The sequence below is a fragment of the Glycine max genome, chromosome 9 (assembly GCF_000004515.6).
Source record: "Glycine max cultivar Williams 82 chromosome 9, Glycine_max_v4.0, whole genome shotgun sequence".
Lineage (NCBI taxonomy): Eukaryota > Viridiplantae > Streptophyta > Magnoliopsida > Fabales > Fabaceae > Glycine > Glycine max.
In genome coordinates, this window is record NC_038245.2 from 34,765,634 (window position 1) to 34,791,003 (window position 25,370).

The following is a 25,370-nucleotide window of genomic DNA, read 5'->3' on the forward strand; positions in this document are numbered from 1 at the left end:
ACAACTTGTATGTTGTAATAAGAGTTGGAACATGTAACACCCTCATATCATCTCAAGTTCACATGACGCTCATAAGTCCACGTGACTTAAGGATTGATGGGTTAGGACAATATTTTCAACCAACATTTCAATTTCAATTTTTATTTTTTTGAAATCCTTACTTTTTTCAATCTCCATTTCTTCTCAAAACTTTTACTATTTTAATCCCTACTTCTTATTATTATTGTATCAAAATTATTATCAAAATCTCAATTAGAATTATTATCAAAATATTATTAAAATAAATTGGAGTAAATATTATTGAAACTCATCATTCTTTTGTTTATAATTTGTTCCAATGATTAATCTTTGATATTGAAAAAGTTTAATACATAGACCCATAACGAAAGACTACCAGGAGAATAAAAGGTCCCTCAAATAAAGAATTGTCTCGAATATACCTATGAGATCATGTTTGTTAACGAAAACAAGGGTAAATTTCACATGTAACAACCATTTACCGGCAAATTCATCACCAACATCTATTTTGGTTCAATAATCGATGTTTCTTCTCTGGTGAAACCGCAAGACCAAGGATGAAGCAAAAGGGGAAAGGGGGATAAACAATGTGCAAGTGTGGATTCTAATTTTCCACATGTAATATACTTAATCAGATTACAAAGTTAAGAAATGCATTTTTCTTTTTCACGTGTAATTTTTTAAAATAACGTATGCTTTTCTAAAATTCCATAAAAAGCAGAAAGTCACAAAAAAATCACTGGTTGATCACTTTAGTATTACATCCAACGACAGAGGAAAACTATGACATGTTCGACTGTGGCACGCTAGAAGGCATATGTGTTTGGATAGCTAACAAAATCAATTTTCAGTTTTACCCCTAAAAGTATGATAAAAATTGAAAAAGTAGAAGCAACTAATACCTTTTGGAATTGATTATAGGAAAATGAAATCTAATTCATTTTGATAGCTTAGATTGTTGCAAGGGTGACAAAATATGTTTAACTTGACGGGTCAACCCGTCAACCCGCTTATTTTTTGTGGACTAGGTTAAGATTTTTAACTCTTCAACTTACTTTAACCCGCCAAGAAATAGATTGAGAGAAAAATGGGACAAACCAACCCCCCAACCCATTTTTGTTAAAAATAAATTAATTCAATATTTATTTTGATATTTTATACATATATTATTAATATCTATTTAATTTATTTTCATCTAAATAAATTATTATTCAAAATTTAATGTAATACATTCAATTTTTTAAGTATTTATTATTTAATATTTATAAAAGATAAAGTTATTGTCCTATATTTTTTAGATAATAAGTTATTAAAAATATTAACTATGTGTCAATAATATTTATCAGCTAGCTTAGCTTATTAGTTAATCTTATCAAGCATTTTCACTTAAATCAAGTAACTTATAAACTTATAATTTTTTCAACTCTTAGATTATAACTTATAAGCTTTCAAATAGTTTTACCAAACATAATTTAAATCATCATGTGTCAACACTCAATACATCTCTAAAGGATATTCAAAAAAATTACATCAAATATTGAAATCTATATCGTGTCAAGTCCTAATTTCCTATACACTATTTTCAGCACCTTTTGATGTGCAGCTCAAAAGAACTTGAGGAAATTTTTAAGAAAAGCAATTGATAATTCCACATGTATTTCTCTAGGGAGAATATTTATATAAACAGAAAGTGTTAAAAGTAAAATCAATTTGTGATCAGCATGCATTACAACTTTTCCTACATGTACCATAATAATCAGGAGATCCAATCATGAACACAGGGTTTCTTTGACATTCTCCCATGGCTGCCCAAGCGGGACAATTGTCATCCTCATCAGTGCATTCACCACCATCTGAAATGGCTGAGACTTCGCCACTACTAATTGGTTTTGCATAGAAGTATTTAATTGCAGACCACATATTACCCTCAAGGACAGGGCATCTAGCATGGAAGCTATTCTTGTCAGGAGAAGCACTCGGGTGAAGAGAGAAAAACAGAATTGCATTCCCTTTTACTGGTTGGAGAATGTTGCTGCTATTACTACAACTTGACCAGCTGCTACTCCTGGGCTGAGAATATATATTTGACAAGATTAATAAATAGTGAAGACAGATCCAGAATGAGTTGAAAAGTAAACAACAGCATACAGAAGAAAAACTCAAATGGCCTTACAACTGATTCAGGAAAGAGAATTTGACCCCCTTGAGTAGCAGCATTTGAGAGATATAGAACAATTGTTGCCATTAAAGGTCCACTTAATTCTAATTGGGTTTTGTTTGTAAAATAATCTAAGTTCCGACCATTCGGCTCAGGCCCATAATGCATGACCTGCAAAGGCTTGCTGTACTCTAGTGGAAAAAAATTATCAACAAACAAGACAATTATATGTTAGGACTGTGTGACATAAGCTGACCATATTGGCCTGAGCTGACCAAATAGATACCTTTAGGAAGGAAAGCCCAAAGTGAAAGTCTTTCTTCAATTCTTGCAAGAATATCATCCTAACACAATGTAGAACATCATCATAACAATGTCCACAATACCGTGTCAATAATAGTAATAGACTGTTCAGGTCAAGTAGCAAGCTTAAAACAACAAGCAATTGCAGTGCATTCATTCATTAATGGAAAAAAACAAGATTAAAAATGACTTCAAGCTTTCGGTTTCAGTATAATAGAAACATTGATATGTAAAAGATCATAATTCTTTTATACCAATAAGGATATTTCTATACACTATTAACCTTATAGTTACAAACAGTGAAACAGCAGAACTGTGAGCAGTTAGAACCTTGAAGTATATATGGGACATGTTTTATTTTTCTGCAATTTCAGAATAAACTCTTATAAAAGAGGGTACAGGATTTTACCCAAAGCCCATGCTGAAGCCTGGCAGTTTACTACAAAGAAAGTAAACTGATATTATTATTTTTTTTGATAAAAAAGTAAAATTGATATAGGTTATAAGTTATGATTGATTGAGTTTTGAAGGTTAAAAATTATTAAAGAAAAAATGACAAAATGTTCAAGAACAAGTAGCATGATAAATATCAGACTTGCGAACACTTGATCAACAATCTTTTGGTATTCAACTAAACAAAACTAATTTAGAAAAAAATTTAAAAAGTGAATGACTTTATTGTCTGAGGGATAGTAGTAGTAACAATAGTTAGAAACATAAAATGAGGCGCTAAAACAAAAAAAAATGCTGTCATTTTAATTTTCTGTCACTAATAGAATTAATAATTGAATTCGTCCTAAAAGATACAGAGATGGTTATATTAGTCCTCCAATGATGGAAATTAGGCTTAGTTCCCTGCATTTTTTGGGTCAAATTCCCCACATCATGTATTTCGGGGATTATTAGGTTGACTGACAAACAAATCAACCTAGAACTAAATCAACTAAAGAGTTATGCTATTAATTGCTGCAGGCTTAGGAATATATACATAAATTACAAAGGAGAAGCTAAAGCTGTTAGGTGAAAAAACCAAGAACATTTTATATCTCTAGCGAAGTGAAAAGAAACATTTATCATTCACAAACCCTTCACATTGGTCTAGTATTAACTATCCTACTATCCTGCATAAGGAATATCCAGTAAGCAGGATTTTCACAATTCCAAAAAGCCGCACATAACATTTCACCATTAGTATAACTTTGGAAACAACAAACAACATGAGAATCAACCGAAACAAAATCCTTTATACGCAAACATCTCTCAAAGCATAGTCCAAACTATAAAGCAACTATGGACAGAACCTAATTTGCTAAATTCTAGTGTGTCCAAGCAGGTACAGAAAAAGTTCAAACTCACTTCGATATCCAAGAAAGTTTCAACCCCCTCTGAAAAGCCACCATTCCCTGAGGATTTTTCTTTCACAGCATATGCCTAGGCCAAAAGATGGGGGTTAAATTAGAAAAAAAACTAGCCCAAATACTAGAAAGTAGAAACCAACTTAAAAACCATTGCAAACAGAAACACATCTTACCAAAGAAACAAGGTAGTCACACTCCTTGTCCGACAAAAACCCTTTGTACAGAAAAACCCTACAGCAAGAGGGGTAACAATAAATCAGAGTTAGAACCGGCTGGTAAATAAGCAAACAAATTAAAAGATTATAATAGAAGACTTGCATATCTTCATCAGTACCACAATAACTAATGATATATGGGAAAATTCTAGAAAGTACCTGACCTTGGTTGCCAGGAGATTTGGACAACACGTGATGGATTAATTCTGTTGGAATAATGAATTGAGTGCTCTAACATTTGTAATGCAGTTTCCTGCTTGCTCCTTAATTCCTTCCTACTGCTAATGCAAATTAACAATGAGAACAACAATATAAACAATCTGATTAGTAACTAGTAAAAAATCAAATACACAACATCAGTCATGATTCATGAATGATGGGAATTAAATCCACCCCCTTGGTTCTTTAGTTTTCAAAAACTTAGTCCTCGAGATCTAATACGTGAGAACTGAGAACTAATGTGAACAAAAACATAAAGGTCAGATCTTATGAGAAAATTTTTCTTTCATTTTCAATTTTTACAATGTGACTTAATTTTTACTGTGTTTCTTATTTAAACTACCTTTTGGGTGAAGTTGGGCAGAGACTAATCACTCAAGATAGCGAGATCAATTCAAGGAACTAATTTCTCTCAAAAGATGTTCTTCCATATACACAAACTTTTGGAATCAAATCTCTGACCACATGCTAAAGGGCATGGTTATTTTTCAACCATCCATCATCATCATCATCATTTTGGTTGATTTAAACTATTTGTATAGTGAACCTTAAACCTGAACAGTCATACTAAGGATGAATTCTGGTTGTTTGACACATAACATTGACAGTCCATAGAAATTAAACTATAAACTATTAAGATTAAAAATAGGAAACAAACAAAAACAAGACCACATTTTCTTAATTATTCACAAAAACAAAACAAAAAATGTTGCTCAAACCAGTAGTCCCTCTTGCACAAGTTTCAGCAACCGTGGGCATAATTTGTACAGTTAATTAGCCCCTACCATTCTGTCACTAACTGTTATTAATATCAGGACAAATTACACTCACATAAGATTTAATCAAATTTCACTTGGTGTCCCTCCTTTTATCAGCTTTTTCAAACTTTTTTCTTTATTTTATAACATATCAATTTAACATCGAAAAGCCTTTTTCTTTTCGTCAACCCAAATCTCTGAATTCTTATTCACATTAAACCTCAAAGCGTGCAAATTGTGACAAAAATGATGAAGAGAGAGCGAGGGCATTTCAGCAATTTACCTTTCCGTAAGAGAAGTGGCAATTAGGAAGAAGAACACGAACAGGGCGTGAAGAAGGGAGATAGAAGTCATTGAGATTGTTGAGAATACGAAGAATCGTTGGAAAACGGAATCGGAGATCAATGCAACAAAAGTTGTGTGTAATCGGAATTTTCGAATTGGCAGTGACGTGAATGTGATGTGACGCGGTTCATCATTTTGCTTCTCTTCCCTTTTCTGTTATTCGTCACCTAATTTAATTTATATCATTTCCGTTCCATTAGTCTTTTTAACTGTTCCGACTATTTCAACTGATTCAAATTCCTAACAAAAATAATTAGTCATATTAAATTTGTTAATAATTTATATTATTTTTTAAAATTATTTTTCATTTCTCTTTTTACTTAATTATTTTTTACTTAATTAATTAATGTGACTTCTTCTATTCTTCAATCCTAATTACAAAAAATGTGTACTTAATTAAGAATATTATAATAAAATTAATACACCAAATAATTAAAAAGTAGTCTTATAAACAAGACACAAACAATAAAATAAAAATGGTCTTATATAAGGATGGTAGCAGTATTTATTAGTAATAATAATTATTGCATGATTAGTTAGTAGTTTAAGGTTTTTTTCCTTCTTTAAAACAATTGTTGTTTAAAGTAGGAAGAAATAATACATCAGAGTTAGAAAAATTAAAAGCAAAGAAACAAGGCGGTCACATTTCTTGTCCTGTTCTTTTATTAATCTCCTTTTTTTACGTTTAATAAATATTTTTGTTGTTCATGGCATAGTAATAACTTTTAAAAGTGAAAGAAGAAAAACTTGTTACATTTAAAGCAAACCAACCCATGTGCAGATTGTTTTGCCAATTTGGATTGTGCATATGGAAGGTCATATTGAGTTTCATGAGGAGTCCCGCTCAACTAACGATTAGTTTGTTTAAATTTATTTTTTAAAATAAGTGATTTTTTAAAAAATAAAATTAACAATTTTATGAATTTCTGATTTAAACTGTTTTTGCTTAAAATAAATAATCTAATTCTTAAAAAAATATTTATTTAAACTGTTTTTTCTGATGTAGTTACTAATAACTTATAACTTATGTATTCGGAGTCTCATTGTTAGGTGAGAATTGTTAAGTGGAAATTCCCCCATCAACTCAATATAACCATGCTATTATATGCAACTATGATTGTCTGTTTAATACTATTAAGTAAAGTCTATAAACCCTCCATGAATTTATGTAAACTCTCAACTTTCACTATCTTAATTTTTTACATGTTTGAGTATTTATTTCATTATACACATGAATCCAGATCCCCATTAACATCTAACAAATTTATCATTCCCCAATTCAAGTTCCATCTGGGTTTACAATTAGAGACACAACAAGAATGAACGAATTCTGCAAAAACGACTTATTCTATCATTCTTTCTTCAGCACAGTGTGGCCATGTTCATCCTTATCGAAATGACGCTCAATCAACGCATCCCAGCTTTCGTCCACTGAACTTTTATTAGAAGACTCGCCTTGAGATCTTGTTGAGTTCTCCTCTCCCTCATCATTGAAAGTGCCATACTCTGATGGCGGTGTATAAGCATGTGGAACATCTAATGTTTTGGCCCTTTGTAATGCTGCTTTATATTCGTCATTGTGTCTGGTTAGGGTTTCCTGACGCTCCATCTTTTGCTTGGCAGGGGCTTCAATGGTTTCATCTTTCTCCAGCATCAACTGCAGTTGATGTAAAACATAAGAGAAAGGTTAAATTTAGTTCATTAAAAACCATGCCAAATTAGTGGAATCTATGCTTCTCTCACATCAAAGAGTGTCACTAACACACTCTTTTCAACATACTCTCTCTCCTATGAGTTGAAATCCACAAGAATATGTCGAGAAGAGAGTACTAGAGAGTGTGTTGTTAGCATTTCTTATTAGGGAGTGTGTTGTTAGCATTTCTCAAGGAGGAAAAACAATAAAAAGATGTTTGCTTAATTCTTTCTATTCCATGAGAGGGAGATATACTAGAGGTGTAGAAATTGTTATTAGTATCAAATTACAGATCCATCACAATTCATAAGCATGTCTTCCAATCATTTTCTTAAAATTTGGGCTTAGGCTTCAATCCCATAAAATTGACTTGTAAGATGAGGACTGCTGAAGCCTATAATGGACTACATAAGTCATATCTCTAGTAAATGTTAGATCTCAACATCCCCCCTCATGCTTGGGACTAGACATCTGGAGTGTAAACCAATGTGGGTGGCCCAATAACAACATCCCCTTTCACCTAGGAATAGACATCTAGAGCATAAACAAATATGGGTGACCCAATAACAGATCTAAGATAGGCTTTGATGCTCTCTTAGAATTTGAGCTTAGGGCCTAACTCAACCTCAACCAACTTATAAGGTAAGGATCGCCCTACATTGGTCATATCTCTTGTCAATGTGGAATCTCAACACATTTCAAATTTGAAGGGCATTGGATAAACAGGAACTGTAAAAGAGCACGATATTGCATTCACAACCACAGATAATTATGGAAATCACAAAAAAGAGAAACAGACTAAAACTTATCCCAATAAACAATTACACTTACATCCAGAGCCCTTTGGGCTTCTTTCTCTATCCAAATGATGGCATGATCAGATGTGGCATTACAAGAAAGGACTATATGCTCAAACCTTCCATCTACTGGCACTGCTGTCCTCACTACTGGGGGGAACCTTCCCATTCTGCATATAAGACGTTTAGAAGTTCAGGCATGGCCTAAAGAAAAGGCTGTATAAACATCCTTTTAACCTCAACCATGTTAACATATTTTATTGTGCAAGAAACAAGAGAATAAACACAGTCAGACAATTAAGAAGAAAGCAAAGAAATAATGAAACTTCCAAAACCACCGTTAGAATTCAGCATAAGGCAAGACTGTTTTGTTTTCTTAACCATACCTAAAAGGCTTCCTCTCAACAATGTGATAAAGGCGACCAGGTGCATAGAGTCTCCTTGGATCTTTCAGCATCTTCTCCTCTGGAATACATGTATCCCTCATGCACCTCAAGCACAATAGGCATGGCAAACTGCCAGCCACAGAAAAAAAGTATAAGTACAAATTATGAACACATTAAAATAACACAAATAATGGTTTCACTAATCGTTGGTATCACCTTTTTATAGCATGCCAGTTAATGATGAAGTCTTTTCCAAGCATAGAGTTTTTTCTAAAGCAGGAAGGGGGGAGAGGCGGGGGTGGGTGTAAATGATGTAAATAGACTTTAGCATGCCAAAACATCTTCCATCCTTTTATTGATAGTAAGAATACCATAATTACACAAGTCCTTAAGACATACCAGAAAAGAGACTTGAATATATCTTCCAATGGAGTGGCTGTCCTTGGTAAGAAGTCATCCTGATCAAGGTAAAGAGCGGTCAACTTCAAAATAAAAGATTCAGTGGCATCAGGTATAATGAAGCATGAAGAAAGACAAGTTTTCTAATGCAGCTTATGCTCAAAGCAACTAGGCTAAAATTCTATATTGTCAAACGCATAGAGTAAGTTTAAGCAATATACTACTTATAAGAATAAATCATCTACTAATTCATTATGTTCCATATGAAACAGTCTTTATCCAAATATTTGACCTCTATTGAGCAGACTAATACTCATGCAAGATCTCAAATTATTTCTTTCTTAACATTTAAATGTGTTCATTCATCTCTCTGACTGAAAGTTGTTACTATGGATATAATGGTTTTCAATATATAGAGACACCAACAAGCACATAACCTTCTCACATCGTCACATGTGAAGTTAGCTGAATGGTTGTTAAACTATTAAACCTGAAGGTGAGTTATCATTCAGAAAACCAGATTATTTTATGTACAGAAATCTGTAGCTCTGACTCTTGAGATAAACTGGCAAAAAAAATTTCCAAAAGAGAAAAATTAGTGCAAGTTATGGACTGTAATTAGAGGTTATTGGATTGGATTGAGACACTATGTATTCCTAGTACCCCTGGTACTCAATTAATACACTATATTATTTTTGCTGAGCAAAAAAAACAATTCTTGAATTTCTTACAACTATTTGCTGAATCTTTTTTCTATACAATTTCACTACTCTTTACTGAATCTTTTCTTTCTATAAACAAGGCAAAAACTTCATATAAACATACATCAAAAGAAGGTAAGTTAAAGCAAACTTGTTAGTCAGTTAGTTAGTATATTAGTAATTAGTTAGTTGGGATAATAAGTCCAAGAAATACAAGGGGTTATGTTAATGGGACTGCAAATAGTTACGCTCATAGGATGAGGGTTACCCTCCACTTAAATACTCTATGTTGGCATTATCTCTACCCAATGTGAGACTTGGGTTTTTCCAAATAATCTTCAAGATTCCAAACCCGGAGAGCAAGAAAACGAATGCAGAGAATAAGTTCAAGAGGAGAGCCAAGAAACAATGGAGCATGGAGTAGAAGCTGATGAATGATTATGAAAGGCAGCTAGAAAACATAACAGGATTTGAAGCTTTAGAGAGAACAGAACTAGCAGCTCAAGGGCAAGAAATGAATACAAAGATACAAAAATTGGAAGAAACCAAACAAAAGCAACTCAACAACATTATGGACAGAGAATCAGATAACAGAAGCAAAAATGAAGTTCTTGAGATCAAGAATCATAGTGGCAGAAATGATACAGATGGATCTATTTTTGGGTTGTAAAGAGAAGGCAAGCCCTACGTTTGACACAAAGGGAGAGCCAAGGACTGAACTGATGGCAACAAAGAAGGCTTGGGGTTTGGGTAATACCATCAACTCAACATAGAAGCACTGGTCTGCATGGCCACACAACTTGGTATCTCAAGTTGTCCAATCAAGAGACCGCCACCAAAACCACCAAATTCATATTCTTCCATAGAGTGCGATGGGATGATGGGTCATCATCAAAGATAGAGCTCTGGCTGTTGTGGGCTGTCGTGGCCCCCACTATTCACCCGCTAGACCAAGTTTTTTTTGCAAGGAAGACAATGGGTATCAAGGGAATAGTTGTCATATCACAACCCATGATCTGCAATCAGGTGCAGCAATACAGTTCACAAGGGAGCTAGGGGCTCTCATTACAAATATAAAAGCGGTGATGCTTTGTTCATGGCAAAAAATGCCTCAGAAAATAAAGCAATAGAGAAGAATAGATGTATTCACATATTTGTGTTTGCCTGTGGGGCTGCCACTGAATGGAGTTTGGTTTATAGACTGGATAGGATACTTGCATTGTAATCTAAAAGCTTGATAATTTGTTATTAGTAACTCGTTCCCAGTTATTTTATACATGCTTTAGGTGTTCAAGATTTGTTAAGGAATTAAATCAAGGATTTGCACAGGATTCTAAACTCATCAACAACCAAATAAATAGGAAAAAAAAAACGATAACTTGCCTGCAGCACAACGGAGTTGATGACATCTGCATATCTGACAGCCAAATTCAGCGACATGCACCTAGCAGGTGCAATGGCGTAACACCTGACCCTCTTCCTATCAATATTTCCCAATCTATCTCGATTCTGCACCACCACCATTGTCAGCATAGCTGCTACACCCGCTCCAAGGGAATGTCCAACAAAAGTCAGAGTGTAATTTGGATGCTTCGCCACCAACTCCCTCAAAACTTCACATTCCGCATCCAAAACCCATCCCGCAGCTTTCAACAACCCATTGTGAACATACCCCCCATCATACTTTTTCTTCCCCAATTTATTGTCCAACAAAACCGCATAATCACTCTCCTTTGCCAAATTAAGACCCCTGATGGCAAGAACTATGTCTTCATGCTCATGATCAAGATACAGTACATAGGGTGGCGCCCTACCACGGGTATCTTCGTACGTCTTTTTGAGAAGTAACAAATCAGGGCTAATTCCATAGCCACCAGGAGGTGCCCAAAGGGGGTGGCGAAGATCATCCTCGTACACAGCTAAAATGTAGCGACAAAGGCGAGGTATAGGCTCAAATTCTTCTGCCGTGGCAAAGCCCCAATTCTCACTGTCATGGCCTGCAGTATGAAGACATCTTTTCCAAGCCCAACGCGCACAAGCCAGACAGTACACGCATTCCACAAGAGGAAGGCCACAAAGGATTGACATTGTGCCTACAGACTATGCATGCTATAAGCTGTATAGACTGCAAAGTGCAAACCAATATATGGGTTTTGCACAAATTTCCTCTCAAGGGCAATTATGAACACAAAAAGTGGAAAATTGGCGCTTAAACTTAAAAAAGGGGTTCAATCTTTTCCTTGTACAATAAGCAGAATATCAATATACACGGTGACCAACAAAGAACCTAGTGGCAATAAACAAAAAAAACTGTAACTTCCAAGCTAGAACAGTTGAATCTTCTAGAAAAACGGAGGCATATCAAAAGGGGATAGTGGAAATTGTTACACAAAATGGAGAATCCAGTGAACTCACGAAAAATTACATGCACTGGGACTCATAAATAAATAAACATCAAAATTGTGACTGAAAGGTGATCATTGATCAAGATCACAAATTTCGCATTGGTCAAAGGACCCAGATGGAACAATGAAGGAAAAGGGGGAATGGAAAGACAGCCAGTAGCGAAAATTTGATGGGGATTAACTGATTAAGGATTAATGAAGCCTAAACTCAGAAGAAGACATTTTGATTAATGGAACAGGGTCATAGTGTGAAAATGAGACCTTCTGAGGTTTATTATTGGGTCGCCAGCTGTAATATTCTGATGGCTTAAATATGTTTTTCTTTCCGCTAAGTTATAGCATTTTTTCACTTTTGGTTGTTTAAGTTTATTTTAACTTTGTGTTTGAAATTTGTATTTTTTTAATTTTGATTTTTGTAAAAATATTTTATTTATTTTTAGTTTTTTAAGTTTATGTTTTTTAATTTTGATTCATGTAAGTCTCCATTTATGGGAATTATAAATAAAAATATAAAATCTTACAAAAATCAACATCGGAGAAATACAAACTTAGGTACATTAAAATTGCAAAATGTAAAGCTTTATGAATTAAAATTAAAAAAAATAAAAATAATAAATTAATGTGACAAAAACATATTTAAGCTTATTGTTATTGCAGAATTTTGGTTGTCGCTGTTTCGAAGCAAAGGGAAAAAAGGGGTTGCCAAAGCTGCAAGTCATTTGGAGATGGGTGATGGACTGCCATTTTCTTTTTTTAGAGTTTAACAACTTGTACGTTTTTTATCTGAAAATCTTACTTTAAATTTATTAAGTATATCATATCATCAAGGGATAAAATGATTTTTTTTTTACATATCAAAGTTGTAAAAAAAATATTATTTTATAAAAAAAAAGTTGTAATAAAATTTGGCAGTTTTTATACATAAATTAGAAAAGCTATTTTAACTAAGAGCATTTTTAAAAGTTGTTGTTTAAGGAAAATATTTTTAAATATCTTTATTTTGACAATAGTATTTTTGGAAAGTATTCTTAATATTTTATTTTTTTTATTTATCATTTCCATCTTTATTTTTAAATTATTTTTTAGTATAAAAATTTTTGGTATTTTTAAATTGAATTTTAATATTTTTAAAATATTAATAGTTAAAAAATATGATACCATAATATAAATTATTTATTATAAATTTTAATTATAATATAATTGATGTATTCAAAAGTATTTATTCATTATAAATTTAATTACATAAATAAATATTTATCTTGTATAATGCATAAGCCCAAATGCTAATAAAGCCTATAGGATAAAATAGTTAAACTTTCCATATTAATAAAAGGGAATTTGACTATTGCAATAATAATTCCATTTTCTCTCTTGAAAAAAAAGTCAAAGTTTATTACAAGCATTATTTTATTTTTTCTTATTTTATAGAAATAACACCTTTTCTTTGAATTTCTTGAAAATATTTCTAAAAATTAAGTAATTAATAAGACTAAATAAAATTTCAAGTTTATTTCCAAATCACAATCCAATATTAATATTTATATACTTGTTTATTTGTTAGTTAAACTCCATATTTTTTTACTTCATTTTGCAATACATAATTAATTTTTATATTGTTTTAAAATTTCACCTACCTTAAAATATTACTGATACATTATATAATATGAAAAATATTTAATTATTTTCAATTTAATAATAGTTAATTTTTTAAGTTGTCATAATATTGATATGAAATATCCAACGTCTTATCATCCATTAATTTATGTAAAAGAACTTAGCTAACCACCTTTCCACCTTTGATGTGTTCTCTCTAAATTATTATTTTTATTTACAAAGCTCAATTTTGAGAGTTTGACCTTGCTTAAGTAATAGAGTCCAATTCCACTCAACATTTGGATAATTCAACCACAATTTAACAATGATAATAATGAACCACAAACCAATATCTTTATCCAGGTTTTAGAAAGAAAAGAAATTAAAAAATCACTTATTATACTAACACCCTTACTGAAAATGCTCCTTATTAAGGAGGGTCTGAGAGAGTAATGATCATGACAACTTATAGTCAGCATGCTTCAAATGTAAAAAATCCATGCTGCTTATCTTTACTCTAGATGTGCTGCAGACATGGCAACATGTTGAATTACGACTGGTTATTCCTCAACTACAATTCTTACTGGTATCAATTATACAAACATTTGAAACATGGCTTCACATGAATATGTTTTGATCTTCGAAAGGCAGTTATTAGAAGTTAGTAACTGCCAATGTCCCTGGCGGTGTCTGGTGCACGTCTCTATTGAAGCACCGCAAAAAGAAAATCAAAGCAAACTACATCTCTGGCCACTCAACAGCCAATAAGCTTGAAAAAAAATGTTTGAGGGTAGAAAACATCAGGTCTTGAACTTCTGTGTGAATTTTTGGGTGATTTTCTCAACCCCTTCTCTACAATCACCAGCAACTCGCTTAGCACCTTCTTTGATTCCAGATCCAACTTCAAGGGCACTTAGCTGCAACTCACTGGCTGACTTGCCTACCTTTGAGATGGCAGCTTCTCCAAATTCTTCAGCCTGTTTTCCTGTTTTGCATGCCCATTCCCTCAATTTTGATATTAATTGGGAAACCATGTGAATGATTTTATCAAGGGTATCTCTAGACTTTCCTCTGATATCTGCAGCCATTTGTTTGAGCTTGTCCAATAAGCTCTCGGCCCTGTCAACTGTTCCTTGAACCGAGACCTGCTCTGAGGCATTAAGCCATGTCACTCCAGCCGAGGCCTCCTTGCGGAGGTCATCATCAACTACCACTTTGATTCCATGCCTCTCCCAACGATCTCTAGCCTCCTCTAAGGCTATTGCTTGCTCTCTCACTCGTTTGGCCTCATCCTCTGCCCAAGCCCTGTCCAAGAATCAGCATAACCATTTATTAAGGATGTAATAGGGTAAGAGCTATTATTTTTTGACTGGACAATATATGTGTCAAAAATGACTTTCTCTAAACTGTTTCATTTAACTAAGATAAGCAACAACCGTCAATAAGGCATTAGTCTCACAGAAGGACTAGCTATCTCAGTAGTGCTGACCACATCAGTGTCAAAAATTCAAGTAGATCTAGACACAATATGTAGTAGCACAAATACAATTGGAAGCAGTTAATACAGAAAATAACTGTTGCAAAATAAAGGAATGCAACGGCAGAAAGTAACAAATGTATGGTGATCATTTGTCTAATTAACATATCAGTGATAGGAAGTTATGTAATTAGTTTTATTTGGACTAAAATAGGACAGGAAAATATATTTGACAATGCTTCTGACCCCACATCACATCTACTTTTGCCAATTCTATGAAACCAAAATTGAAAACTGATCAAACATAATTTTGTTGCCTCTAAAAGTTTCATGATTTTACCTGGCCATGGACAGGGCTTTTCTTTCAACCTCTAGCTCATATTGTAAACGGCAAATCTCCTTGTTTTCAACTTCTGCTTGTTCCCGAAGCTTGCTAATCCTCTCTTTTTCATGTGCTATTTCTACCCTGTCATTCATTAGGCTTTGTAATTGATCCTCAACCTCATGCCTTAACTTTGAAAAAACCTCCATTTCTGAATCAATAGCAGCTCGCTCCTTAGTCAATGCAAGGTTATCTTCTTCTCTCTCAGCTCTTAACCTTTCCAACTCAAGTCTTGCCTCCTCAGCCATTCTTTCAACAGCACTGATCTTTTCCCTCTCTATGAAAAGCTCCTGCTCAAAACTTGCATTGATATCCTTCTCTACTTGAGCTACTAAAGCACTATGCGCAGCAACAGCATTTTCAGCAACAGATTCTGCTTCAATGCGTGCAAGCTCTTCACTAACTATTTCAGAAGCATCTCCAGTAGCTAGAGCCATAGCTGCTTGGGCTTTTGTTACTGGTTTATCTGGCTGGAACAATCTTGTATAACCTTGAATATCCCAATCCCACGCCCAACCCCAAAATTATAAGCATAAGTGAAAACTGAAAACCAAAATCAGATTAGAAATAGCTAGGAGAAAAGAAACAACAAAGAAATTATTATGAATACAAATGAAAATTCACTAGCAAGCACATGATTGATTAAATATTTTTTTAGAATTACAAAGAGAATATGACTTACCAAATGCAAGAGCTATTATTCCCTGCTCCCCAGAAGACAGATCGGCTACTAAGGCGGGGCATGCATTAGGATGTATCTTATCAGTGTCTATAAAACCAGAAACTTGGTACAGCACCTGCTCATCAGTCATTGGATTTGACAAACACATTCATCAGTTCAACGTGGTTGGAATAAAGAAGATAGCTTAAACATATCAGACAAAGAAATAAGTCGAGCAACCTTTCTGTTAGCTTCCGGAAGCTGTCTTTTCTCCAGGGCCATTTTCCAGCTGACAAGATCTTGACGTGATAAAGGACTGCAGAAATGAATATAGGAGAGAAGGGAGGTCACAATTGTAGCCTACACCATACAAAGTTAAAAGCACATCTCAAACAGAAGGTAGTGCAACTGTGCACTAAGTAAGAAAAAATGAGATGAAATATTAACTCTTTTATTTTAAAAAAAAGGAGAATTGCAATAATTTTAAATGATGACTGCACAGCTGTAGAGGGTAAAAAATGCAACCACAAGTTAGATATCCAAATTCAGAAAGAACATACCTTTCAGGGGAGAAGTAAAATGGGCTATCATCTTCTTCAGCAGACAACTGTATATCACGCCTTGAAAGCCTGCTTTCGATAAGTCCAGCTTCTGCCAAGCCTGAAAATCAATATTTGATATTATTTAGACAGAATGAGTAGAGGAACAAGTTGTATTGTTAAAAAAAATTATGATGTCCTGTACTGACCTTGAATGGAAGAAAAATCAGGGTCCTCGGGGATGACATCATCAAATGCAAGCTCAGTAACATTGTCTATGTACATGGCAGGATACACTTTTGAAACTGTGCTCCTAACAAGTTACCAGAAAGTCACATGTAATGCCAAATATTACATATGTAACACATTTTGTTATTCACATATGTAGAAATAAATTACTACCTTGAAAGAGCACTGCTAGCAGACACCAACCAGCGAGCATATTCACGGCGTGTACATAAATCACTAGGTTGAACATCAGGCTCAATGACCTAAGGATGTAACAATTTCCAAGTGAACAATAGCAACCTTTTCTTATGATCAGAATAAATAAATTAACAAATATCCACACTAAATCAGAGACAATGTTTATGAAGAATATGTTTTCATGTGTATCTGTCAGTAGTTCTTTAATTACATACATGTTGCTTTGCAAATAACACTTGACCTGGGAACAAACATAAAGATAGCAGAAATTATCGATTTCAGTTGCTTTCTAGTTTCTTCAACAGTAAGATAGATTGTTCCTTCTTACAAATCTCTGGAGATAAGTTAGGAGTATGGCTTAGTAACACATCACAGTGAATCAACACGGCGGAAGTTTAAGCTAGTATGCCCACTGAAAATTCAAGGATTTCAAATTTGGGTATATCTTGGTTCTTAATTATGTTTTATTAAACAAAAATAGGGATTTTGATTATATGTTGTGTAAGTATTTTTTTTTGGGGGGGTTGGGGGGGGGGGGGTCTTGGTGCAACAATAGCATTGCTATCTTGTGACCTAGCTGTCATGGGTTCAAATCCTGGAAATAGACTCTCCTTTGTAGGGCTAAGATTATCTGCATCTACCCTTCCCAGATCCCATTAGGTGGGGAGCCTTGTATGCTGGGTCATCCTTTTTTTATTATGTGTAATTAAATTATTCTCAATAGATTTAAGAAACAACCAGTGTAAAAAATATATATAAAAAAAACTAGAACTAAACTATAAATATACAGAGCATTATGTCACCTTGATACATGAGAATAAGAACAAATAATTACCTTTAAAACTTGCAGTGCTGCTAGTGCTTGGCCCTGAACTTGATCAACAGCTGCAGGAACCAAAACCTTTCCAGGAAGCACTTGTACAGATGCAGAAACTACTGATGGGGCGGGAATGCCGGGAACAGAGAAAAAGGATCCAGAATTTGGAGATTTAGATTTAACTTCATCAACCTCATAATTATCATTTGTAACCTGCTCATCTACCAAAGTATTGACTGATGATGAAATAGATGATTCTTCAAACAGGTCATTTCCAGGAACGCTCCGCTCTTCAAAGGATGGCTCATTTCCCTCAGCAGAGACCTGTGGAATTTTGTTCAGGTCAAGGTTTTCATTCTTTGAAGCTGACAGAATATTCTCTTGGCCAGCTTCATTGAAAAACTTAGGATCTGAAATCATGTTATTTGACTCAGGATTGACCAAAACACTAACAATACCAGTCTCATTATCAGAACCCGAACTAGAATAGGTTTCAGAAAAACCAAAACTTACACTTCCACTTGAACTGGTTATTTCATCATGCTGCTCAGTATTAAGGTGTAGTGGCTTAGCATCATCATAGTTAGGCGCGTCTCCTGGATCAACATTGAATAGGTTTTCTTTAAGATTCGCAGTAGATTCTGCTGTATCTACATTAGGGTTGCTATCAAAATCTCTAAATCCATAAGCATTAAAAGAATCGATAGTATTTTCAGATTCAAGTGGCACTGGGCTTTCACTGGCAAAAACTAACTTGTTACCAAAAGCTAACTCATCCTGTAAATCTTCTTGAACAGATATATGTTTAGTAGCATCATCAACACCATCGGAGGGGTTTTTACTATCATATATCAACTGGGATCCTATATCAGAATCATCAACAATACTATTGTCACTGTAAAAATTACTAGACTCAGCAGAAGAATAATCCCCAGATATATCTATCTGACCTTCCATTTTACCATTTCCTTGTTCCACCATGCTGTCAACATTCCCTTGTTCAGTTATTTCATCATTATGGTCATCAGAAGACAAAAGTTCCTCCTGCTGTGTAGTCAAGGTCTTCATGTGTTGCTCAGGTCCTGAATTCAGTGACACATTACAATTTTCAATACAGAAAATTTTGAAGTTAAACAATACAGAAGACAAATCAATTCACACAAATGCAGGAAATCCGTTACATCCAACTTGATGATCAACACATGAGACAAGAAAACGAAGATTACTTACTGGAACCAGTTTGTTTGCCAAGAGATAAGGCAGCAAAAGTAAGCCCTGAAAGTAGAAGTACTCCAGCCACTCCTACTCCCACAACTCCTGAAAGCAAGCTACTTCAAAAGTGTTATTAAGTAATGCGGAATTGCTAAAACTTCACAAAGCACGACATTTTCAGTAATTCACATCCCATTATCTCAATTTCCCAACCATGTTTATCAGTACTAACATGCAATCCAAATCCAATAAGTCAATAACCCAATCAAAATCAAGTTCAATCATCAAAGAAAAAGCCAATCAAGTTTAATATGTAGCAAAAACCAGATCTAGTTTCAAAGTTTCCGCACCAACAACTTTGATTGACAGTTTAATTTCTATACACTATCAATGTAACAAAAAACGTACACGGTCAATCAATCAGAAATCATTCTTAATATGACTTATATGATAATTATTATAAAAAAAAGTCAACAAATTTACCATTCATGGTGGTCTCTCTGTGATTAAATTTTTAATTGGGTGACAATATCAAAATCCATAAAAACCTTTTATATTGTCAGTGCATACACTATCTACTCTAGTAATAACAGCTTCAACCTTTGGATACCATACAAAAGTTTAATATTGATAAACTACACGGCCAACCAAATAGAAATCATCCTAGATATGCCATAGTAATTATTACAAAATTCAATAATCTTATCATATACATGACAATTCATGACAGAAATGACACTGTACAAAACTTTTACGGCATCAGTGTATTCAAATTAAATTATATATTTATAAATATTTATAAACTATTCATATTTTATTTATTTTTACATCATTTCTTTAATTTCCTTAATATAGCAACTGTTTATATTAGTTTGCCATCATCATCATCATCGAGTTATCACTTCCACTCGTCTTTAATGTCTTGAAAAAATTATTAAGCATAATAGTAGTCAAATTCGAATACAAATGTTATATTCAAGTTATGTTAAGTTGTTAACCATCCCTTCATTATTCAAAAAGAAAAAAAAAAACTTAGATTAAGAGATTCTAACACAAAGCCGTCAAGCCATGCATATCGGTATTTGAAACATCCATGCATCACGAGCTTCAAAACAATGCATTTGACAGTACTTAAGCTATTTCACAATTTTCCTTTTTTTAATTTTGCAAAATCTAATGAAACAGAAAAATTAATTGATTTGTGAGCAATTATAATAACTAACTAGTAATTAGAATTTTGGAGAACCGCACTCACCTCCATACGAGTCCTTCTTTGGGGCGTTGTTGGGCCGCTGCTCGGCGTCGGTGTCGGACCAGCCCGAGAAGCCATCAAGTTTGGGCCCGGGCCCGGCCCACTCGGAGCTGACGCCGTCTTGCGCGGCGCGCAGAGGGCGAAGTCGGTTGAGCTTGAAGTTGCGCATTCGCACGTGCGGGGGGTGCGGGAATTTGGGGGCGGCGAAGGCCAATCGGAGCTGGAGGGAGGTGGGGGTGCACGTGAGGGACGCCATTTCGTTGCGGCGAGGGAAGAGAGAGAGAAGTGAAGGAGATAAATGGAGGAGGGTGTGGTGATTGTTGTGTAGTGTAGGGTGTAAGGGGTGAAACAGAATAAAACCCGGTGCCACTTTTGGATTCTCATCCTCTTGTTGTGTTGTTATGTCTCTTACTAGTAGTGAATGTGATGGAATTTTTTATTTCTTTAATTAATTAATTAATTTTGAGTTTTTTTTTTAATCTAGATCCATATATATTCTGATGATAATTTTGTTCGAATAACTTATTACACGACAACAAAATACTCCTTCCAGATTCAATTATAAGCCTAGAAACAATTTCAGGTCAAATAATTATCATGGTTGATGAAATTCATTTTGAGTTTGAAAAGTAATAATAACAGCTTTGAAAAAGTAAATAAATGAATTTTTTTAATGAGGGGTTTCGAGTGGCCAGTGGATCTGGCCCTAAGTAAGTGTGGTGAGACATCAAGGGGGAAAAATAAAATAGGTTAAATTTGTTTTTTAAAAAAAGTTTTATGATAAAATCATAACAGTGGAAAAAATATTGTATACTTTAATTTAGATCTTCTACAAAATGCTATTTAAAATTAAATTGGGTAAAATTAGGCATAATTACATGATTGGTCCATAAATTATATTTTAAGGTTCAATTTAGTTTATCAGTTCTTTAAAATGAAACAATTATATTCTTTCTATTAGATTTATAAATTATTTGACGAAAATCACTACTTTTTACTTGAATTACAACACAACTAATATAAAACATATTTTTAAATTGGTTACTTGAAAACCAATGTAAAAAAATGTCATCAAGCTTCCAAAGTTTTACTCAAATTGAACCTTTTACATCAATTGTCAAGCACTCAATTTAAAAAAAAATAGAACGTTTTGCATTAGTTGTGTTAATAATTGATAAAAAAAATATCAATTTCGTCAAATAATTAATGAATATGAGAATATGACTAAATGAGTATAATTTTTTCATTTCAAACAATTCAAGGACCAAATTAAACCTTCAATATGATTAAGCCACCACTTATATAGTTAAATAGTATAATTATTGTAATTTATTTTTTGCATTTAATACAGTTAAATCTATATTAAAGAATAGTTCATCGAAAAGTCTTAAATAGATATCCTATATTGTTGACACGTTACTTAAACATGGGTAATTTGGACTTTTCACCAATGCATTCCATCTTCTCCTTTCTTTTTCTTTTTTCTCTTATCTTTCTCTTTCTTCCTAAATCCTAAACTCCCCTGCCATGGCACGTGTATCCCGCTCCTTCACCCTCCGCATCCTCTACTCCCTTTGTGTTTTGTGTTGTGTGTTTTTATTCCTTTAAAAAAATCTTCTTTCTGCTCTCAATAATCTTCCTCTTCCTTTTTTTCATTTTTCTCTTTCTTCACGTGAATACCCTTTGCTTTATGTTCTATGATTAGGTTGTTGTGGCGTAAGGCTGAGAGGTAGAAGTGGAACGACGAAGATTAGTTTTGTCTTTGAAAGAGTTTCTAGTGGTGTTTGTTTGGGAGAAAGTGTGGTTTTTTTTTTTGTGGTTTTGAATGGTTGTTTTTCTCTGAGAGAAAGCTTAGTTTTTATTTCTAGATATGTTACAACGTGTTGTTTTCTTGAGGTTTGTCGTTTGTGCAATTAAACGACCAAAAAGATTTGTCGTTTGTCTCTCCTTCTTTCTTAATATTAACTTAATTATTACTCAAGTTAAGAAATGTATAAATTATGAAGAGTTAATTTTACATGAAAAGGGATATAATATATACTGAAGATTATTTTTTTTTTGTTGAGAAGCAAAGTATGAATTGAATATTCAACTGGGTTGGGAGAAGACAAAATATATACTGAAGATTTTTTTTTTTTTGTTGAGAAGCAAAGTATGAATTGAATATTCATTTCACTTTTTAGTTGGACATTTTCTCGAATAGTTTTCATTCAAGTTTTAATAAGTGTAAAATATGTTTTTTTTTGTTATAATTGAGACCAAAGGAGTACCATTTATGTCAATCATATCATTTTAATGGCAAGTTTACATTGTGTACTAAATTATTTATAGAAATATAAAGTTTTTGAGATGTGGTTAACTTCCACTTTGATTTTGATGTTTTTTTTTCTTTCTATGAATGTTCAGATGACTCATCATTTGGGGGTTCTTGGCTTTGGTTGGTTTTGCTTCATCTTTGGGGCAAGTAAGTTGATTCTGTTTAGCACAATGCATTGGTTTTTCTTTTCTTTTTTTTAAACATATTTCAATGCCTTCTTTATTGGTTTTCAATTTTTTATTACCCTTTTTTACCAAGGCCAGAAGTCGTTCCCTTAGTATATTGTTTGTTCTATGTCGTATTTGTTCCTCTCCGTTGGATATATTAATGGCATTACTATCTCCTAGTAAATGATGATATCTCAAATTTTGTATTTCAAGTTTTTTGTGGAACTATGAAACTAGAGAAATGCTAGCAAGTAGCAATGAAATCTTTAACATTCTTTTTTAAATACACTCATCATTGGTTGAAATTTATTAGAAATAGTAAATTTTGTGTGGCTCTCGCTACTCTTGCTCATGATTTGTGTTTTCTAATCAATTTTAACTTTGTTAAAGAATGTGTTAGAGAGTGAATTGCTAACACTCCTCATGAAACTGTTCTATGTTTTATGAATTTAAGTAGTGCTTCAATTCCTTGACTAATTAAAGTCATTGGAATAATGTTCTCATTATCATAAGGATATAGGTATTAGTTCCATGTGTTGTTGTAGTAGAAATCTGTGTAATGAAAACTAGGTGGTAAAGTGATTTGTTCATGCATTTTCAGGACTTTTGCCATTATGCCAATACAATCTTCTTGGTTTACCTCCTTTGTTACCCAAGCAATGAAAAGGTTTTCCTGGTTTGCTTTTCATTTGTTGAGGTAAGCATGTTATCCTTGATAATTTGATGTCTTGGTAGAAGAATGATTCATTAGCATGGCCTTTGATTGTTTGGTGATGTAGCTTATTTTTTAGTTCGGTTGACAAAATTATCAGTGTTCTTATCCATCCTTTGTCTGGTATGTTATACCTTTATTTTTCAGTAGTCCTCTTCTTTTTTACAAAATAATAAATTTTTGGAAAATCTTACTCTTCTATGATCACTATAGACTTATGCTTTTCATTATCAAATATTAGAAATATCTGTCAAATATATATATATATATATATATATATATATATATATATATATATATAGATAAATAGATAAATATACTAGGCATGTGTCTAAAATTGTTTCAATCCTTATTTTGATTTTTTTTTCTCATAGGGATTTTGCTTCTTAAATTTGAGTGGAAAATTATGGATCTTTTTGGTTGCTAGAATCTAATATAGATGGGTTCATTCTTGTGTATTAGATAGCTTATTTTAGAAACTTATTTTATAAAATAGGAATTGATGCTTAGCTTATGAACATTGTGCTCCAAATTTCATTTTCAACCTTTTTCTCTTTGTTTTTTTTTTTCACATAATAATTATTCAAGGAATACTCCAACCCAACAATAATTGCCTTTTTTTTGTCTTTTTTCAAACTCTAGTGCTTGAGGTATGAGGTTGCTTTGCTTCTTTAGAATCTCTTTCTCTTTATAGACAATGATAATGCAATAAAAAAACACATATAGGTACAAAGTTTTTAACCTAGTTTTTCTTTTTCTTTTTGTTGACAAACACAGGTAGAATAAAAATCTCAAGTTTTTTTGAAAGATAGAAGAGATAGGAGATTAATAAAAAAAAATATTTCACTATGATTGGGATGATCCTGTCCATTGAGATGTTGTGGAATGAAAGACACTAGAATTGATATGGGATTTTGGAGGAAGGAAGAAAAGAAGAATTTGATAGATTACAACATAAAAAAGTAAAATTTGATTGGTAAGTGAATAAGCCAAATATGGCAACACCAACAATGTAGGCAGTAAACACCCTAAGGAAAAAAATGACAAAACAATTGACAAGAAAAAATGGATGATACACCTTTGCATTATGTAGCAAGAGAAGGGAAGTTGGTACTGTTGAAAGACACCATTTTGGAAACGGATGAAACTGAATTGCTTTAGTTATTTGCTGAGCAGAATCAAGATGGGAAAACGTCCCTTTATATTGTTGTTGAATATGGTTAGGTTGATGCAATTGAGTAGATGATTCAATATTATGATAATATTATATTATTATCACGGGTAATTCAGCTCAATAATTTGGTTACAACTGAACTAATTCAGTTGCAACAATATTCCCTACATTGTTTCTTGTATCTTTAGAGGTACAATCATATGACATGGTTAATTCATTTAGTTTTAGAAAAAAAAGTAGACCATTTTCAAATTCTTTCTCTCAACTTTCTCTTTCTTTCCTTTTCTATTATTTTCCAGTTTTATTCATTTATTTATTTTTGCTTTTATGTGTTTCAACTATTTTTTAAAAAATATAGTTTTATTCATTTATTTAAACCAAAAATTCATTGTTTACTTATTGGTTTTCATTAATGGGATATCTTCTTCGATAAGAATGATATAAAATCCAAGCAATTAATATTTTATGAATATATGTAAAACATATTTTAATAGTAAACAAATTACTTAAGGATTGATGTGAAAGATTTAGAATTCTTTCCTTAATAAATTCATTTTCATTCCACGGCCCATACGTATGCACGGGTCTCAATTCAACTTGATCCATATAAATCATACGGATCAAGTTAATCCATATGACTCATACGGATCAAGTTCATCCGTACAAACCATACGGATCAACTTGATCCGTATGTTTAAATTATACTTATGGATTACATGATTCATATATTTTATACGGATCATGTAATCCGTAAATTTAATTTAACATACGAATCAACCACAAACTCGAGTACCTTCAGCGCAGGGTAATTTTGGAATTAACAAAAAATGTTGGGTGCACAAGCAATAAAGCTGTTGCACCTAGCAACACCCATTATTAAACCATC

General features: G+C 33.1%; 3 protein-coding genes across 19 annotated transcripts; all 3 read right to left on the minus strand.

Annotated features, from left to right (window-relative positions):
- Window positions 1-1,675: 1,675 nt before the first annotated feature.
- LOC100775928 (probable prolyl 4-hydroxylase 12) lies at window positions 1,676-5,549 on the minus strand. 2 transcript variants are annotated; one of them, XM_003533945.5, is made up of 7 exons: window positions 5,313-5,549; window positions 4,217-4,333; window positions 4,011-4,068; window positions 3,836-3,910; window positions 2,463-2,520; window positions 2,192-2,367; window positions 1,676-2,088 (listed from the first exon to the last, which is right to left on the minus strand). In XM_003533945.5, exons 1-7 carry the CDS (start codon window positions 5,381-5,383, stop codon window positions 1,735-1,737), a joined length of 909 nt encoding a protein of 302 aa, XP_003533993.1. In that variant the 5' UTR covers window positions 5,384-5,549; the 3' UTR covers window positions 1,676-1,734. The 2 variants fall into 2 exon arrangements, with proteins under 2 accessions (XP_003533993.1, XP_006587295.1); XM_006587232.4 differs by having other exon boundaries at window positions 4,217-4,330; window positions 5,313-5,548.
- Window positions 5,550-6,537: 988 nt separating this feature from the next.
- LOC100776475 (uncharacterized) lies at window positions 6,538-12,031 on the minus strand. Of its 3 annotated transcripts, none has more exons than XM_003533946.5 (5): window positions 10,734-12,031; window positions 8,650-8,708; window positions 8,251-8,379; window positions 7,899-8,034; window positions 6,538-7,031 (listed from the first exon to the last, which is right to left on the minus strand). In XM_003533946.5, exons 1-5 carry the CDS (start codon window positions 11,436-11,438, stop codon window positions 6,726-6,728), a joined length of 1,335 nt encoding a protein of 444 aa, XP_003533994.1. In that variant the 5' UTR covers window positions 11,439-12,031; the 3' UTR covers window positions 6,538-6,725. The 3 variants fall into 3 exon arrangements, with proteins under 3 accessions (XP_003533994.1, XP_040861380.1, XP_006587296.1); XM_041005446.1 differs by having other exon boundaries at window positions 8,467-8,708; XM_006587233.4 differs by having other exon boundaries at window positions 8,650-8,732; window positions 10,734-12,030.
- A 1,806-nt stretch (window positions 12,032-13,837) lies between these two features.
- Window positions 13,838-20,502, minus strand: LOC100780360 (uncharacterized). Of its 14 annotated transcripts, XM_041005447.1 has the most exons (13): window positions 20,118-20,501; window positions 18,881-18,967; window positions 18,601-18,732; window positions 18,412-18,513; window positions 18,164-18,246; window positions 17,669-17,974; window positions 16,810-16,898; window positions 16,617-16,720; window positions 16,429-16,528; window positions 16,109-16,184; window positions 15,890-16,004; window positions 15,166-15,697; window positions 13,838-14,653 (listed from the first exon to the last, which is right to left on the minus strand). In XM_041005447.1, the coding sequence occupies exons 1-13, from the start codon at window positions 20,368-20,370 to the stop codon at window positions 14,149-14,151; spliced, it is 2,484 nt and encodes an 827-aa protein (XP_040861381.1). In that variant the 5' UTR covers window positions 20,371-20,501; the 3' UTR covers window positions 13,838-14,148. The 14 variants fall into 14 exon arrangements, with proteins under 14 accessions (XP_040861381.1, XP_014617622.1, XP_014617621.1 ...); XM_014762136.3 differs by having other exon boundaries at window positions 17,669-18,246; window positions 18,613-18,732; window positions 20,118-20,502; XM_014762135.3 differs by having other exon boundaries at window positions 17,669-18,246; window positions 20,118-20,502.
- Window positions 20,503-25,370: the final 4,868 nt, after the last annotated feature.

Excerpts from the sequence above, each read along its gene's own strand:
- LOC100776475 (XM_041005446.1), bottom strand. The coding sequence starts at position 11,438 with ATGTCAATCCTTTGTGGCCTTCCTCTTGTGGAATGCGTGTACTGTCTG. Across the intron at positions 8,709-10,733 it reads TCAACTCCGTTGTGCTGCAG|GATGACTTCTTACCAAGGAC; the intron begins GCAAGTTATCGT and ends TACCTTGATCAG. Across the intron at positions 8,035-8,250 it reads GTTGAGAGGAAGCCTTTTAG|AATGGGAAGGTTCCCCCCAG; the intron begins GTATGGTTAAGA and ends TCTTATATGCAG.
- LOC100780360 (XM_006587234.4), bottom strand. The coding sequence starts at position 20,370 with ATGGCGTCCCTCACGTGCACCCCCACCTCCCTCCAGCTCCGATTGGCC. Across the intron at positions 16,899-17,668 it reads CAGCACTGCAAGTTTTAAAG|GTCATTGAGCCTGATGTTCA; the intron begins GTAATTATTTGT and ends TTACATCCTTAG. Across the intron at positions 16,185-16,428 it reads TTTTACTTCTCCCCTGAAAG|TCCTTTATCACGTCAAGATC; the intron begins GTATGTTCTTTC and ends TCATTTCTGCAG.
- LOC100775928 (XM_003533945.5), bottom strand. The coding sequence starts at position 5,383 with ATGACTTCTATCTCCCTTCTTCACGCCCTGTTCGTGTTCTTCTTCCTA. Across the intron at positions 2,521-3,835 it reads AAACTTTCTTGGATATCGAA|GATGATATTCTTGCAAGAAT; the intron begins GTGAGTTTGAAC and ends ACATTGTGTTAG. Across the intron at positions 2,368-2,462 it reads TTGGGCTTTCCTTCCTAAAG|AGTACAGCAAGCCTTTGCAG; the intron begins GTATCTATTTGG and ends TTTTTCCACTAG.